The 18310-nt window shown below is 30.6% G+C and overlaps 1 protein-coding gene across 2 annotated transcripts; it reads right to left on the bottom strand.

Moving 5' to 3' along the window:
- Window positions 1-1173: 1173 nt before the first annotated feature.
- LOC129886628 (SPX domain-containing membrane protein At4g22990-like) lies at window positions 1174-13889 on the bottom strand. Of its 2 annotated transcripts, none has more exons than XM_055961398.1 (11): window positions 13716-13889; window positions 7876-7958; window positions 7033-7153; window positions 6577-6888; window positions 6261-6365; window positions 5040-5494; window positions 4193-4341; window positions 2692-2876; window positions 2025-2215; window positions 1627-1760; window positions 1174-1526 (listed from the first exon to the last, which is right to left on the bottom strand). In XM_055961398.1, the coding sequence occupies exons 2-11, from the start codon at window positions 7926-7928 to the stop codon at window positions 1288-1290; spliced, it is 1944 nt and encodes a 647-aa protein (XP_055817373.1). In that variant the 5' UTR covers window positions 7929-7958; window positions 13716-13889; the 3' UTR covers window positions 1174-1287. The 2 variants fall into 2 exon arrangements, with proteins under 2 accessions (XP_055817373.1, XP_055817372.1); XM_055961397.1 differs by having other exon boundaries at window positions 1175-1526; window positions 4040-4341.
- Window positions 13890-18310: the final 4421 nt, after the last annotated feature.

An 18310-nucleotide genomic window follows, 5' to 3' on the forward strand; every position in this document is an offset into this window, starting at 1 on the left:
TAGTGAATCTTTATCAACTTCTTTAATTTAATGGTTAATTTAAGTTTTAATATCTTTCTTATGAATTTATTTGCTTATCATTATTCAAATTCCGTGTTCTTATTTCATTTTTTGCTTTCATTCTTCCATGTGAATATATGAGAAATAAAAGTAATAAAGCGTGAGTGAAAGACAAAAGAAAAAGGTAAGAAAAAATTAAAACTAATTTTTTGTGCGATCATATTGTAATTTATTTTTTTATATCTTTGAGTGAAAAATAAATTTGATAATTAAAATTAGCATTGAATTAAAGAAGAAAAAAATCACGTGTAAAAAAAATCAAATATACTGCTATATAAATTTTATTTTATTATCATAAAAACAAATTTAAAGTGAATTTTTTCACTTAGCTATCTGCCTGGTAAAGAAGATCGATGCAAAGCTTAGATTTCACCATCTCCATCTACCCAACTAGTACAATTTGATCCAAAAAAATCGGTTTAAAAACTTTCTCTCCCCCAAAAAAATCCTCTATTCCCAAGCCCCTTTACAGGCTTGGGCAAGCTTTAATGCTTCTACTCCCAAGAAGTAATTGTTCATCAGCCAAAAAAAGTATATTGAAATCAATTATAGAACAATAAAAATATATGTAAATTATTTTTTAACTAAAAATATATCAACAATTGCAAAGTAAAAGGTATATCAAACATTTTTCCCTTTTATCTCGTGATTTCACAGTGACAGAGTAGAATACATTCAATTGAGGAAAAAAGAGTTATTTCTCCTATTCAACTACACATTCAAGAAGGTTTGAGTTCATATTACTTTTTAGCTTTTATTTTTTTATGAATAGCTATAAATTTTATCAATTAGAAGATAATCTCTTTAGACCGCTCAATCTGTGATGTAATAATTGTGTCAATTCTATCTAAAAGTCTTTTTTGTTTTGGTAATTATATGGATGTTATTACCAAAAGTAGAAATTGTATAGCAACTGATGGAAATAAATTTACTGCAGCTAGCTAACTATATTTGCCTCATCTTCTACTGCTACAAAACTTAGGGGTAAAAGTTCATAATTTTCTAACAGCTTTATCGATCTTTACTAACTAATCTATTTTTCCAATACCCCAACATATGCAAGTAAAGGCTGGAATGATCCTTATTGTATCACCTGAAATTGATTGAAAGAGAGATTTTGAAAGTCATAATATAACTTTATATTCGTAGTTTTCAAGTTAGATAGTTCTCTTACATGTAGTTACTATGTACAAGAGCTAGAAAAAGGTTGGATTGTGATGATAATTATTAATACAGAGAATTGTAAGTAAAACAAGTGGCTATAATGGAGAAGATGCAGATAAATAGTGAAGGTAGCAATGTGATATTCAAAAGCCTACTCATTCCCCAGTATCCTGCCAAGGTTATTGTACTATCTGCAAATACTCGAGCTAAAGTTCCGGCTTCTGTTGAAAGTAGTCCACCATTATAGGTTCCTTTAGAAAGCCTTGAAGACATGACTCGAGATAGAAGGTTAAGGTTAACGCCTGCATGTTCGAAGAAACAAATGTGTTATTGTATATTGTTAACTATGATTAGTTATGTTTGTTGCATTTGAAGTCATTGGTGCTATATATCACGAATTACCTTCGAGTACCTCAGCAGCTACAAATGTGATTAGAGCTGAACAGACATATTGTGGTACCGAATAAGGGATTACGACATGGAAACTCAGAACTATTCCCAAGCATACCAAGATTTCTGATGCAAGCAAAACTTGTCTGCAGGAAATCATTGAAACTTAGTATCAGCACCAGATAATAGACAAACTTGTCTGCTCTTCTTGCATAGCAAAATTGACTTCGACATTAGTTTGTTGGGCTATTATGGAAAACTAGTGGCTGCTGATGGATTACAAATTCAACTAGTTATGATCTGAATCCAAATGTGCACTTACCTTTGTTTCGTGACTACTTTCTTTTTAACATCAATGCATGCATTATTGATGAAAATGTCAGGATAGATAAGACAGCTTCTGTGTTTACCTCTCCTCAAACATGTTGCTGAGGTAGCTTCCAACAAGAATGTTCACTGGAAGGACAGTCAACCCAAGACATGCAAGAAAAATGGCCACATTACTTGTAGACCAAATGAAGTAGTACGTGGTGACAACACTTGATTCAGCAAGTAAAATCTCCATCGCATACTTCAGCATAAAGTATATGAGCAGTTGAACCTGTTCAGAAACATAAACAGTTGATCCCGTTAAAGAAGACAGATAGAGAGAAATTAAATATGCAATTTCTGTCTGCACAACCCACAGAAAGATGCAGAGGCACCAATGTGTTCCTAAGGCTACCAATTTGTGTACAAGGTTGAGTCTAGAGAATTTAATGGGTAAAACCAATTTCGATTGACTTTCTATCACACTTAAACAATTCTTCGCACAATAGCCTTGTGTTTTCATTCCACCTGAACCTAATGATTCCATTTATCAAGAAATCCATGGTTAAAATATTCACAACGGTAAGATATTTAAATCTGAGATAAAATGGTTCAATATCACCCCAGAAACTATCATCATTTTGACGTGTGCATAGAAGGTCTTCATTCGATGTCAACAAACCATCTGTCGTTTATTAAAATTCTTATAGAGATTTGGTTAACCCTTTATAAGCTATCATACTTGATGAAATCAACTTAAATTTAAACCTTCACTGATGGGGTAAGCAACTTATACGCAGAGACAATGGAAGTAACAGGTTTTTGGATCTCCTCTGCTGATTCTTCACTATTATCACAATCTTGGTCTTCATCTTCGTCTTGTTTCGTCTCCTCTGCACTTAAAAGCAGTGGCTGGGTAATACCTTTCTGCACTAAGCCATTTTCAATCTTCCCTGAAACTCAAAAAACAGTTCTTTCAGATGGAATTCTGATTACAGCAGATTTTAAATTTCTGGAGCGAAAATCATAAACAACGAGCAAGGAGCTGTTGCATATAATGTGCCTCATCTGTCACAGATATTGGGTAAGAGTATAACTGTTGAATGTGGTAACCAACTTTAGAAAGGATTACTTGAAAGTAAAAATAAGCACTCCACATGTGGAGCTACTATTAAGGGGAGTTTGGTTTGGTTGCTCCAACTGGAATGTCTACCTAATGAACAACAAAATTCTATATGCTTTGATTATTGGGGAGCAGAGAAATCTGGGAAAACTCTCAAGCAGTAAAAGGGATTGATCATATCATCTATTAAACTACAAAGGCAAAATAACAGATTCGAGCCATTTAAAAGTTTGTATCATATAATCATGTGCATACTGTCATCCCAACAATTTGGCATTTATATGTTGTGTTTGACCAATGTAAGGACTAGATCTACAAGGCCTCCTAAGAGATTCAAAGTCTTCCAGATGAAAATATACAAACAGTAAACAACAGGTTTGAGACTTTATGGAAGAAACAAAAGAAAATGAATAGAAATATCACTAGGTTTCAAGTGATCATAAGAGTAGGAAATGTATACCGCGAGATCATGACATCTCTAGTGTTATTCACAGGTGGCAACAATCATTCTGCTACATAAGGGGCATGGAAAACAAGACTCTAAAAATCTGTTTTGCTCCATGATTGAGTTTTCAAAGTAATGCATATCACAAATGCACTAGTGCATAGTATACATTACAACAGATAGTTTCATCTTCAATTTTTTTCTTTTTTAACTTATTTTTTTTGGTGGGGAAGGGGATTACAAGGTGGGGAATCGAACCCTCACCAAAGTGAAAGTCAGGTAGCCGACTAAAGCTACTAAGATTCCCCGATATATTCATCTCACTATGACAATCATGTGACTTCTCTATCAAATAGATTGTCCATTAAACTGGTCTATGTATATATATTGGGAATGCATGAGACTAGATACGCAACAAGTAATTTGCAAGTAGTTAGGAGGCACCTGGTGCAGCAACTTATAGAAGGTTCTCAAGAAGTGAATAACGAATCAAGTGAAAGAGCCCCCAAAAAGAAGATTTAACCTAAGTGTTAGTGTAGATGACATACCACTATTGGATTTTGGTAGCAGAACATCCTCTATTTCCTCCATTGGAGGCTCTCTAAAGGTAGTCCACAAGCATAACAGGTAAAGAAACCATGCAAGAGCCATGATCCATCCTGGTAAAGTGTCTTGGTTAAAAGTGATCCTCAGGAACTTACAGTTAGTTTGAAGTAAGCAGGCAACAGCTGGACCACATGCCATTCCAAGTGCACTTGCACTGACGAAACCAGCTGAAGCCTTCATTCGCAGGTGCAGAGGAACACAATCAGTGATATAGCGCCTGTTAATTGCCCTTGCCGAACCAAGCCTGAAATAGTAAAAAGCTATCTAATGATAAAGACTTCCTGGTCCTGAATATGCAATTGAAATAATTAATTGAAAATTTATTCTGGATGATGTGGAAAACAAACACATAGTGCATCAATAACTAGATGATTTCAATTGAACGAACAGTATTAAAACCAATTGCTATTCAGATTTATATTTTAAGACCAATGAAAACAAGAATGGAATAGATACTTAGAGCTACTCCCTTTTTTCTTTTTCTTTTTCCTGATATTGACAAAATCTCTATTTTGGAAACCAAGAAGAAATTATTGTCCTGGTGATGGATAAACTTTTGAGACTCCAACAAAGAGAATACAAGATTTCTTCCAATTCCTTTTATGTTTTCCCTAATTGTTCCTAGGATCTTCGGCCGTCTCATCCAAAATGCCCAGACTCCTTAATAAATTTAAGATATCTAAGGCTCTAGCTTAATTAGAGGAACAGATCATTTCCACAACTCAAACAATATACCAACTTATGTTGTTTATACCCAACAAAGTGCAAGTCAGACTCGTCAAAATGTTCTATATTACTGTATAACTTATGAACTCTAATGGATATATCCTCCTCTGGTAAATAAGGATATCCTTTCAAGTAATTACTATTATAAAAAAAGCTAAGACCAAAAGCTAAAAGTATAATTGTACAATAAGGGATACAGAATTACAGACTACTTACCCACAAAATAGACGTCCAATTAGAAGTAAGTATATCGAGTTGAAATCATAAGCCAGTGCATATAAGGTATTCCCGACAAGAAGGACAATGCTGCTGAACAAAAGAGGCTTCATGTAGGATTTATTTGACCATGCACTAAAATACACTGAAGAGAACACCTGAGCAACAGCCATAGACCCAATCACAGCCCCACAAAGAGTTGCTGCGGCTCCAAGACTCAAAGAGTAGTCATCTGCTGTTGGGACTATTATGTATGTGTTAACCATATACAAGAATGCATTGGCCAAGTTCAGAAGAAGTGACATCAAGTGATATCTCTCATCGGCAGCATGATTCTCAGAAGGAGTTGGTAGTTCTTCCGGTAAAATAAGTGCATGCTTCCCCAAATAGTGAAGGAAATCAGTTGAATTTGTTAGTCTATTTACTGCTTGATTAATAGAAGCAATGATCGGGTCCTGCATGGTAGCAATAAGATTTTTCAGAAACAATATCCGGATGATTGGAATTACAGGTAAGTGATATTTATATTAGCTCATGCCTCTGAATATTTCACTTCTAATGGTGTCAGTCAAGTTACAAGAAGGAAATTTTCTTTCTGATACCACAAACCTTGACGGATTTCTTTAGTCCTCACTCTCATACGAGAGGTGCAACTACACCCTGAACAAGAGTCCGTCACAAGACTGGTTTTAACACAAGAAGGTTGAAATTTCCACTTTAAATCACTAGATGACTAGAACTTACAGAAATTGCCCAAACAAGTGGAGTTATCACAGAATACAAACTATTGGGTGGCATACATATAATTGAGCAGAGTTACTTCATGTATTTTCTTAAAGTAGTGTTACCCCAGGGAAATAAACAACGAGAATTATCTTTCGTGACTTTTTCCCACGGGATTTACTTTCTAGAACCAAATTTAGTTTAACTATAGACAAAATAAAGGTTTAACAAATGATAGAGCCGTTGTGCAGTCATATCAAATATGAATTTGTGTGTGGAAAGGAAGAGGAGTCTGTGTCAATCTTTTGAATGTATTAGATGTAAAGAGTGAATTATCTTTCTATCTGCTCATAACTCATAAGTTACAGAGAAGAATAGCTGACAAACTATGTAAGTACAATGGAATAACAAAAGAAATTTACAATCTTGTGCCAACTAATACAAGATAATTAAATAGTAATAAAGTGACCTGAATTGGTTAAAGGGACAAGAGAGAACCTGAAAGGGCAGACCCGGGTGATCATATATTGAAGTATAGTTCCCCTTGTTGTCTTGGAGATCTGCAAGATTGCGAGATATGGTTCCAACTACAGCTGAAACACCCTGCATGTGACTTGCATGGCTGTAAGCTAGTTATGTTTTTTATTCATGCTAAAGATTACAGAAATAATGTCTCATCTAATTCTGTTGAAAACTATTATTATCCTAAAAGTTGTATTCTAAAGTAATTTAGAGAAAACAGAATAAGCTACTAAAGAACTCAAGAAAAGTAATGAAAACGGAAAACTAGAAAAGTTGAGTTCAGTTGTCATACCACATGCTTAAATATTTGTCTCAGCTGGGAATAAGGATGATTTGCTCGAGTCTTCACATAGTAATTGGTGAATTTATAACCACATCTCTTATCAAACTTTTTCAGTATCTTGCGCACACCAATGGCATTCATTTCAACGAAAAAGAGAAGCCGTAGCAGTTCTATGCCTACGTCTCTATATGACTGTTGAAGTTCAGATAATTTTGAACCATCTTGTTGCTGTACTAGGACATCATGCTCTTGCCCAAGAATAAATAACCTACTTGCCAGTTCCCCTTGTTGTTCCAACAGGAATAAGACAATCTTTTCAATCTGAAATCATGAGGTAATGTTTAACTAATTAACAGCAGCAGCAATTGTATAACATATATAGTTCATTTGCACTTCTCTTATGAGTACTCCCTCTCTTATCCGTATATTTGGTATAATTTAGATACTTTCTGTTTATGTTTGTACCTGCTTATCTAGAATCCTCGAGAAGTCCTTGAGAACATACTCGCGTCTTTGTTCAGAAACTTCAATCTGCTGCAGATAGTTCTTTACTTTCTTCTTCATCAACTTGTAGTTAATGTAATATCTGAAACGAGTCAGTGTAACCATCAGCATTAAGCCACTCCGCGATATAATACTGTTTGAAGAGAAAACTTAGAGATGATTAACTAATTTACAGTTAGTTAAGTTGTGACAGCTAGGCTGAGGGTATATTTGTTACAAGTGTACATGATCCTGTTTCGGTTTAGAAAGTAATGTAAAAGGACAAAAAAAATGCTGTATAAAAAGAACACTATAATAAATCTGACTATTCATTTGGTAATAGGCTACCAGACATAAAGAAAGAACAGCAGAAGCATGATATTAGAGACTCTTAGGGGTCGTTTGGCAGGATGGGTTAAGAAGATAATACATTAGCCTTGATACTATTTAATACCTTGTTTGGTAGTGTTTTCAAAGAAAATATAACTAATACATGCTAATCAATATTATTAGCAACCCATGGTATTAGCGATACCAAAAGTATGGTTGAAGACAAAACTGCCCTTGAATACAACAAATCAAACAGGATAAGAAATAACCCCCTTCATAACTAATCTCAACATTACTAATGCACCCTATTCAGTACTATTTTTATACAGACTTCTAACCGACCCATTAAAGTTTCAATAAATGAGATGGTAGTACCAGATTAATTTTCCATAGTACGTTCCATGGAAAATTAACCCAAAAGACAAACTACACACAAATTAACCATTGAAACATCATACGAAAATGAATAAAGTATGGGAAAAACGATAAATGTACCCTTGCCATTCTTGAATTTGAGTTTCTTTCAACTTTTTCCCGAAGGCAACCATCTTTCAATAAAGAAGCAGGGAAATGTTAATCTGACAACATGAAGATAAGATAATAATTAGAGATTAAAGAGCTGATAATTCAAACTACTAATACACTAAAAGTGAAATCAATAATTCTGCAAACTCCATAGACTCAAACAAAATTTTCCAAGTAACATAAACTTATCATTGTTTGTTTCGAATATTATAGTAATGTTGGGATTAGTTTTGCCAGAACATTCATAACAAAGTGTTCCAATTGAAATCTTGATTCAGAGTCCTAAAAGAGAAACTTTATAAACTATTTCTGATGGTAAATATATATAGTTCAATTGCATGTACATGTGGCAAACATGCAAATTTTACAGAACACGTCAAAGATTCCATCTTTTCTGCAAGTCAAAATTTCTAGAATTTTTTTTCTCTCTTTTCACACAGAGAAATCAATTTATGAAACCACACTATAAAATAATCATGCATGAGAAGCAAATACTAAAACAAGTTGCTCATAAAACTCGCTTTATATTTTTTAATAATTTCGAAATATATAATTTATAGGTATCAAAATTGAAAAATTTGACTGTCGATATTCAAATGATGCTTGAGACAAAAAAATATATATTATTAAAAAATTTACTTAGTATAACAAATAAGGACTCGGTTCCTCTCCATTTCTCTTTTCTTTATTTTCCCCAAACTTTTGCTTGGGGACACTATTGTTAAAATTAATAGGTAAGATTTAATTAACTAATGGAAAACCATAATCATAATTTAGATAATTAATATACCTCATATAAATCTGTTTCAAAAAAATTTAGTAATCCCACAATTAGAGCTATATATATTATCTTGTTTATAAATATATTTTTAAAAAGTTCATCTTCCTACCTTTTTTCATTGCTCTCTCTCTATATATATATATATTCCATTTTTATTTTTTTTGAATTAATAATAACTTATAAGTCTATCTTTCAATTTCTTTTTGAGTTGATATTTTGAAATGGAAAAAAAAGATAAAAATATGTTTAAAAAGTTCATTGTTGTGTAAACTGTACGTTTAATTATGACTTTAACTTTCAAATGTTATTTTTTAACTTCAATCTATATATAATATAAAGATAGATAAAAGAAAAGTGACGTGGCACCTCTTTTTGGCCAAGGATTCTATTTATCTTTCTTCTCATTTTTTTGACCTTTTTTAATTTATTTATTTATTATTATTGTACAAAAAATGAATGTGTCAATTACTACTTTATTTATTCATATTCTTTAATTTAAAATTTTAATTGTCTTTATTTTCATTACTCTCATGACTTTTTATAATCATAACTCCTAAATCATATTAATAAATGATTTGGTATTCCATATTTTTGTCCTATAAATAGAGGCATTAGAAAATTTTGTTACAAAAGAGATGATCAAATTATATGTATAGTAAAGTTAGAGATTAAATAAGTGAAGTTTGCTCCTTTTTTTGGCCAAGAATCACAATTTTTTTATAAATTTATAAAAAAGTATTTTATAGCTTATATATTGCTTTTTTTTTTCTACATATATGAGATTTGATCACTTTTTTGCAGGTGCTTTTTTTTATTTCATGAAAATTTTTCATCTTTTTCATGATATTCATTTTTTGATCAACGGATAGAACTTCATTCTAGCAATTTAGTGAGAAAAATCTAAACAGTCCTCCACAAAATTATTGGCGAAAAGGTATAATTATTTTTATTTTTCTCTTTTTTTACTTACATGTAAGTCATAATTTTATTACATGAATTTTATTGTAAAAATTCGAAAAAAAATTTCAAGTTATGCAAAATTTAATATATTCTGTCAATAAAAGTGTTGAACAAATAGCAGACACAAAGATAAATCGTATAAGATGAAAAAACTTAATTTAAAAAGTGGGGAAAAATTAACAAATAAGGAAAATTGCTATAGAAAAAATATTCGATCATGTAGGGGGGAAAAAGTCAAATCATTGTGCAAATAAACTTCTTCATCAAACTTTCCTAATGATTGTATTTTCACTTTTATATGAATTTTGGTGAGTGATTTGTAGGATAGGATGCTTAATTCTCCACTTCAACAAAATATTATTGAAAATGAAAAAAAAATGCTCGAAATACAACTGAGACAATATAGAAAAAGGCTCTTTAAATAGTCATCATGATAAATACACTGCAAGAGAAAAATAATAATTTATATTTATGTATAATAACAAAATTAGGAATAAGTGATATCACACCTCTCTTTGGCCAAGAACTACAATTATTTTTTTTTATAATTTTAGGGGACTTTTCTCTATTTTTCCTTATTTATGTGCTATATTAAAAATATTTAAAAAAACACTCATTTAACTTTCTAAATTATGTTAAATATGCAAATTTAAGAAGCTAAAAGGTCGTTTTTAATTTTCTTTAATGTAAAATTTAATGGTCATTATTTTCATTACTCCTATTATTTTTATTATTATAACACCCAAAATAATTAATAGTTATGACATTATTTGGTATTTTATATTATAGTTCTATAAATCGAGATATTGTAAAACTTTGTTAAATGAGCACATAAGCATTTTAAGTTGTCATGTTTTCCGCGCTTATTATGTTGATGCTCTGGTTTGACTTGAAGAATAAGATGAAGGCTATTAAATGTTGATGGTAACTTGTGAAAGTGGATGTCGAAAAGAACTCAGAAAATTGTGCATTGATTTCATATATTCTAAAAATATTTTAATGATTAAGATTGTAAGAATGATGTTGCATTATTTATTTATTTATTGTAGTTCTCTCGTGATTTCTCTTTATTTTGTATTTTATATAAAGTTTTGATTGTCATAAATTTATAATTTCTTTTGATTCAAAATAATGATTTATGACTTTGTAGGACATAATTATCTTTTCTTTTGGCCTTCTACTTCCTTAAAATGTCTAAATATAATTTCTTTTCCATGAATTTTCAATTACAAATCTTTCATTATAAGTTTTAAATAAGACTAAAATCTACACAATAATGCTTGAGTCTCTTGAGTTTTTTTGGCTAAGAAATATGTTTATTTTCTTCTTCTTCTTTTTTGACAATTTCTCTAATTTCTTTATTTTTATTGTAGAATAATAAATATGTCAATTAACCGTTTATTCATATTCTTTACTACATAACTTAATGGTCTTTATTTTCATTACCCCCGTGATTTTTTATTATCATAACCCCTAAAATAATAAATAGTCATATTCATGACATATTCATATTATAGTCCTATAAATAGAGGTATTGTAAAACTTCGTAGAAATGATCACATTATCCTTTTAAGTTGTTGTGTTTTTTATACTTATTTTATTCATTCTTTAGTTTAACTTAAAGAATAATATGAAGGCTATTTAATGTTAATCGACTTGTAGGAATGGTGTCGACAAGAGTTTGAAAGATTGTCCACTGATTTCTTTTTTTTTTCTTTCTATTTTTTAATGATTAAGATTGTAAGAATGATGTTGCATTAATTATTTTATTTTTTGTAGTTCTCTCTATGATTTTTCTTTATTTTATATTTTATATAAAAAATTATTGTCGGAAGTTTATCTCTTCTTTTGGTTCAAAATAACAACTTATGACTTTGTTGAAAGTCAATTAATTACTACCCAAATATATTTCTCTATGAAATCAATTATACATCTAGATAAATATATATTGATATTTTATCGTTTTGATTCACTAATTTCAAATATAACTCAATTCATATTCAATGCTTACCAACAAGTGATAAATTATTCACTTCTTTTCTGTTTATTCATTTATTTTTTTAAGTGGTGATACTATAATTAAATAACAGGTTTCTTCAATTAATTTCATATCTTTAATGTATATTTTTCGTAAAATATGGTAAAGAATCCCCTTCCCGGAAAGGGCAATAGCGGAGCTAAAATTTTAAATAAGAGGGTTCAAAATTTAAATAAGTAGACATACGAGCTAGTTAAAGGGGATTCGATATTTACTTTATATACGTAAAAAATTATTTTAACTATATATAAATAGTATAATTTTTCGCCGAAGGAAATTCGAATGAATCCCTCGGCACAAGGTGGCTCCGCCACTGGGGAAGGGAATGTTTGCCTGTGGAGTCATCCATATCCTTTATTAATTCTTCATTCTCAGACTTTAATTACTTTTTTGAAAGAGACAACCACCTTTTGAGTTTTTGGATACACTGTATATTGAGTAATGACTTACACGTGGCACTTGCAAATTGCAAGTGGGACATAATCTTTTTTTCCTTTTTCGTTTTTGTCTCCCTCCTGGATTCTTGATGTCGATTTATAGTATATTATAGCCACAACAATATCCATCTCATATTAATTTTTCACATTATTAAAAATAGTTATCTTGTTATGAAGAAAAATAACTTAGCAAATTAATTAAAAGAGATATATCTAGGGAGAGAAAGAGAAAATGAAAGTATTGCGTGTGTTTTCTGTATCTTCTCATTTACATTTCATAAAATTTTGCCTATTATATAAGCACAAAAAGAAGAGGACAATTTGCCCAAGTTGTCAACTTGTCAAGTGGGTGAGTCCCACTTAAAAAAAGACATCCACTTCCTAACATATCTCAAATTATTTATTAATTTATAATTTATTATTTATAAAATAATTAATTTTTTTAATTTTATTTTTATAGTTAATTCTTTTTTAAAGAGTAAAGAAATTTGTTCAAAAAATTAAAGAATAAATTAGTAAAACTATCTTTTTTATTTATAATTTCTAAAAGAAGGGAAAAATAAACAATTAATATGAGATGAAGAGAACGAAGCTAGTCCTTAACCAATTAAATGGTTCGATTTCGAATCTCTTTAGTATGGCTTGTTAGATTGCGTTTTACTCCTATCTGTGAAAGTTCTTAGTTGAATTTGAATTTGATTGAATTCCAAACACAATTATTAAATGCCAATTGCGAAAAAAAATAAAAAATAACAAAGCAAGTAATTGTTCACCACAAATATTGAAGATTATTACATATACTTTTACTTGTTACATTTTATTTTTTGAGAATTAAACTGTATGAATTTTTATCAATATTTTATAATGTAAATTTTCATCAAAATAATATAAGAAGGATTGTAACTTATGTAGTACCTTTCATATAATTTTTAAATATCTAGATTTAAAATTTCAGATATTAAAATTAATAAAATTGACTTTTATAAAGTAAAAATATGACATATAAAAATAAACGCTAACTAGTATATGTATACATCAATTGAGCACCTTTCAGTTTACTACCTCTGCCCCCAATTTCCCTTTTTTTTTCTGTATAAAAAGTGTTTCTCTTTTTTGGTGTTTTAGGCTTTTCTTAAAAGCAGGAGGAACAATGCGCCAAAAGTTCTCTAATGGATATAACCAAGGAAAAAAAAATCCCAACCACCAATGGATATACCGTGTAAGTTTCACTTAACTATTCTACAAAATTTTGAATACAAACTTTAGTTTTATAAAAAAATTTATAATTTTTATACATAATAAATGTAATTAATTCAAAAATGATGACAGATCATTTCCACGAAAATTTAATGAAACGAAGGAAGGTAAGTAGTGCGTATTTGTTCAACGAATATATAAATGCAACTAACTATGAACATGAGTAAGAAATAGAAATCTTTACACAAATAGTTGAACAGATTTATTGATTACTCTTCCTAATCGGGTATTTGAAGGTAAAAGTTAGTATAAGAATTAAACAGATGATCAAACAGAAAGAAGAAATTCATGGAGATGATATATGAAGAGACATAATATAGAAATTAGAAGTGCTTACATTTTTAAAGCTGGTTGAGAGAGTAGTATCTAATGAGAGCATACTTATGGGGAAAATGCTTGTAGAGTAAAGTGAATGTGCACAACAAGAATCTTTGTGGGGTTTTTGTAAGCAAATTATTAAAGAGAAGAGTTGTGGTTGGCGTGGGGATGGGGGGTTGTTAAGGCCTTTTGGGAATTCAAGGCCCATATGGAAAGTAGGAACAGCTCTAACCAAGTAATAGCATGTTTGAATTGATTTATTTTTAAACAGCTTATAAGTTGAAAATTGTTTATAAGTTTAAAAAAAAAAGGTGTAGGCCAATTTTTTTTTTACTTATAAGCTGTTTTCAACTTACAAACTGCTTAAAATAAGCTCATCCAAATAAACTCAACTATTTATTGAGGCTTATTTTAAGCACAAAATGACTTTAAGTTGGTCAGTCAAACACTCAAAAAAGCTGAAAACAGCTTATAAGCACCTTATAAGTCAATTCAAATGGCCTCTAATTCATTAATCTCTAAGAATTTGACACGTTTACAATATGAACTAATTAAATAACACTACTCATTAAAAAAAAAAGGAAAGTAGACATCCCTTTCAATTTGTTTGCTATATAGTTTAATTGAAAATGAAAGTTTAACTAACAATAGGGTTTTTAATATTTATGATTTTAAATATGTTATAATATTTATTTGATTATAATTTTTTAAAATAATTATGGTTATACTATTTGTAAGACTACAATACTTTTAAAATGTATGATCCTAAACATTTCCTGGTATTTTTGTGGATTATAACAACCTTTTATTAATGATAAAACGAAAAGTTTGAAGTTAATTATTTTTAAAGATATAAATATATTAATTTTTTAAAAAACAAACTAATAAAAAATTATATCTTTTATTACATTTTTGTTTGTCTAATATATTTAAAATAATTTTTTGGGTCTTGCTGTCATTTATACGTACCTTCACGTGAAGGATTCCACCTTTATGCATATATTTCGTATTATGTTGCCAAAATGTAGCACATTGATCATGTCACATTACAATTTAGGGGGGAATAAAAAGGAAAAATAGAATTTTGTTCTTTTTTGGTAAATAATGAAAAGGAGAGTGCAACAACCATATTAAATTAAGTACTATACCATATATTTACCACGCAAATAAGGATGGCAGTGGAATAATATTGAATATATACAATACTCTCATTTTTAATCAGAAGTCTGGTTCAAATTTTGAGGATTATGAATTTTTTTGATTAGTAAGCACGTTTTTCTTAAATAGCCTTATGCGGCACAAATTTGATTAATTGTATCTCCGATGGAAATAACAATTATCGGGTGAAAAATTAATGAAAAGATCATTTTACCACCATTTTGAGGTAGTTCATCATCCTGATCGTACACAGTGGCGGAGCCACATGTACTCGAGGGCTGTTAATCGACATATCTTCATCTGAAAATTACATTGTGTAGCTAAGTAAATACATTTTTTATGTACATATATGTTAAATATTGACACCCTTGACTTCTTCGTGAATTTATTTTTTTATATTTTGACACTTCTTAATGAAAATTTTAGCTCTATCGCTAATTGTACATATTAATTCTTTTGATGTACATACGTAAGTGATAAAAAGAAGCCTTAATGTAACAAGTAAAGTTACTATCACGTGATTAAGAGGTCATAGGTTCGAGCGTGCAAACAACCTATTGCTGAAATACAAGATAAGCCTATGCAAATATAATATACCTTGCGATTTGATCCTTCTCCAAATCCCGCATATAAAAAAAATTAGTACATCAAATTTTTATTCTTTTCGTTTTTTATACGTAGAAGTGGTCCGTGATTGTAAATCTATCTATTGTGTGGATATATACCTAGTGGAAAGCAACATCATAACTGACACATAAGATACTAACAACTGGACGGCTCTTATGAATGGTCATGAACTACAAAATCCATTGGTTCTTAGATTTCAAATATTAGAATGATATTATATATTGGCTAATTCATAAATATCATTGGCTATTGGATATGTAGTGGACTCAAATTTCAGATATTAGAATGATATTATGACTATGATATGCATCCAATAAAAGATAAAAGGAATTGGGAAACTTACATAAATATACAATATTAAGAAAATATTTATCATTTATAGCAATAAAAAAATAATTTCACTGAACACTTATAATACATTTATAATACAGTTTTAATACATATTGCAGAGAACTATTTATAAAACATATATAATACAAGTTTTATAGATGGATAATACATTTATCACATATTTTAATAGATTTATAATACATTATATTAGTTTCTTACTACACAAACATAATATATATTTTAAAACACTTATAATACATTTATATTGTATGCATAATTCACTTTTAATACAAGTGTAGATTTATCATAATACTGCTATATATTGCTATAAATGGTAATAAATAAAAAATATCGCTAAAATCAGTAATTAATTTTTAAAAAGCACTCAATCAAGTAATTTTTCCAAAGGAATATACCCTCTTTTTACCCGGCCCAAATGGTGACATGACGATCAATGAACCATGTGAAAATGTATTCTAAAATCTGAGTTGTTTAAATTTCATTATTTTCGTTAAAATAATAAATACCTTAAATTTTGATGGACAAAATTTCTCAAAATGTGTGATGTTTATCGTTTATAAAGTACTAAGTATTTGATGAAATAGTTAAGGTGTACATAAAATAATTTGGATATGAGCTATTAAAAAAGGAATATTATCTTCTCCATCCCAACGTTACATATAATTGTCCAAATCAAATCATTTTCTAACAAAAATTAACATGGATATTTTCATCATTTAATTTAATAAAGCTCTATATTGTCTCCAATTGTTAGGGACAAACATAGCCAACCTAAAATGAGAGCTTTTCAGATTGGATTTTAGGTTAAGTTGTCAAGAAAGTATTAGTTACAGGCAAATACTAATGGAGCTAGTTAATCATTTTATTATGTAGTAATTAATTAGCTCTCTTGGTTGTTAGTTTGTCAGTTAGTTACAGAGTTTGTTAGCAACAGAATTTGTTAGTTAACGAAGGTTAGTTAGTGGAGTATAATTGTCATCTTCAATCTGTATATATAGACGTAATATTCTCATTTTGAGAATAAGCTCAATATATACCAAAACAATTCCCAATTCAGTTCTTTCAGCAAAGTTTCAATATGGTATCAGAGCCTTCGTCTCTTTTTTGATCTTGTTCTCGAAATTTCAACCATTACCAGAGCTTGATGAACAATGGTGACAGCATCTGGAAACGATACTGCAGCTACTGCATCTACAATTTCAACAGATACTCTTGATGGAATTGAGAAGAATCGTAATCACCCTCTGTACCTTCATCCGTCAGACACTCCAGGTAGTGTATTAACATCGGTTCAACTAACAGGAAATGAAAATTACTCACTATGGAGCAGATCCATGATGATCAACCTTCGTGCTAAGAGCAAGCTTGTTTTGTCCTTGGAACATGTCGTAAGTGCGATTACAAGCAAGAATTGGAAAAGCAATGGGAGAAGTGTAATGCTTTTGTCCCTGCATGGATCATGAACACTGTTTTAAAAGAATTGCTGAGTGAAATTGTGTATGCATCAGATGCAGCAATGGTCTTGTCACGACCCGATCTAGGGCTTAGTCGTAACACGGCGATCAAAACTCCAAAGGGCTCCAACCAAGCCTCTTGCACATATCATAAGCATACACAAGGTAAAATAAAAGCAAAAACATCATAAGAGAGTCTAAACTATGAATAGAAATTTAAGAATGTCATATGACAACATAGACTCGAAATATTTGTCCAACTAGATGCCTCTACTCATGAACATGGGCGGGGGCTAAGACATGTCTCTAGCTCACCCTCAATATGAAACATAGGAGAAGTCTTTGAAACAATAACCAACTCGATAACTAGTCCTCGATAAACGAGGACTCACCACAACCACCGCTGAAAAGAAAAGCTTAACTAGCCACATAAATGAGTGTGATCTTCAACCTCAACCCCTACATTATGAGATAATGTAGGCAAAAAGTATGCATTAGTACGTTGGAATGTACTAAGTATGAGGGCATGATACACAACATAAATCATAGAATGCAAAGATCAAGTAAAACGCATAATACGATGGAATAAGTAAAGTTTTGAGAAAATCATATTGACCAAAGCATTTAAAAAGCATCAATTTAAAATCATAACATACTTAAGAGATCATACATATGTGGGATAGGAATCATAACCGATAATAAGATCATGCGAGCTATAACATGGAATCCGATGATACCCACATCGAGAAGGAGGAGGCTACTTTGCCAAGGTAGACTCCTATATGCCTAAGTGGATCCACTAAGCGATCATGTAAACCGGGTACTCACCCTTAGTTCTTAGACTCGGGTACTCACCTCCAAGCCTTGATATTTTGGGTACTCACCTCTTAGAGATTTGGATATTCGCCTCTAATCCCTTTGTTCCTACGGTGGCACATAGTTTATGGGACATGAGGCTGCTACTAAGGCTTTTGGTAGGCCCCCCCACCTCAAGTCCACTTGGTGCTAAGTCAAATCCTACGGA

This window comes from Solanum dulcamara, chromosome 4, assembly GCF_947179165.1.
Source record: "Solanum dulcamara chromosome 4, daSolDulc1.2, whole genome shotgun sequence".
Classification (NCBI taxonomy): Eukaryota; Viridiplantae; Streptophyta; class Magnoliopsida; order Solanales; family Solanaceae; genus Solanum; species Solanum dulcamara.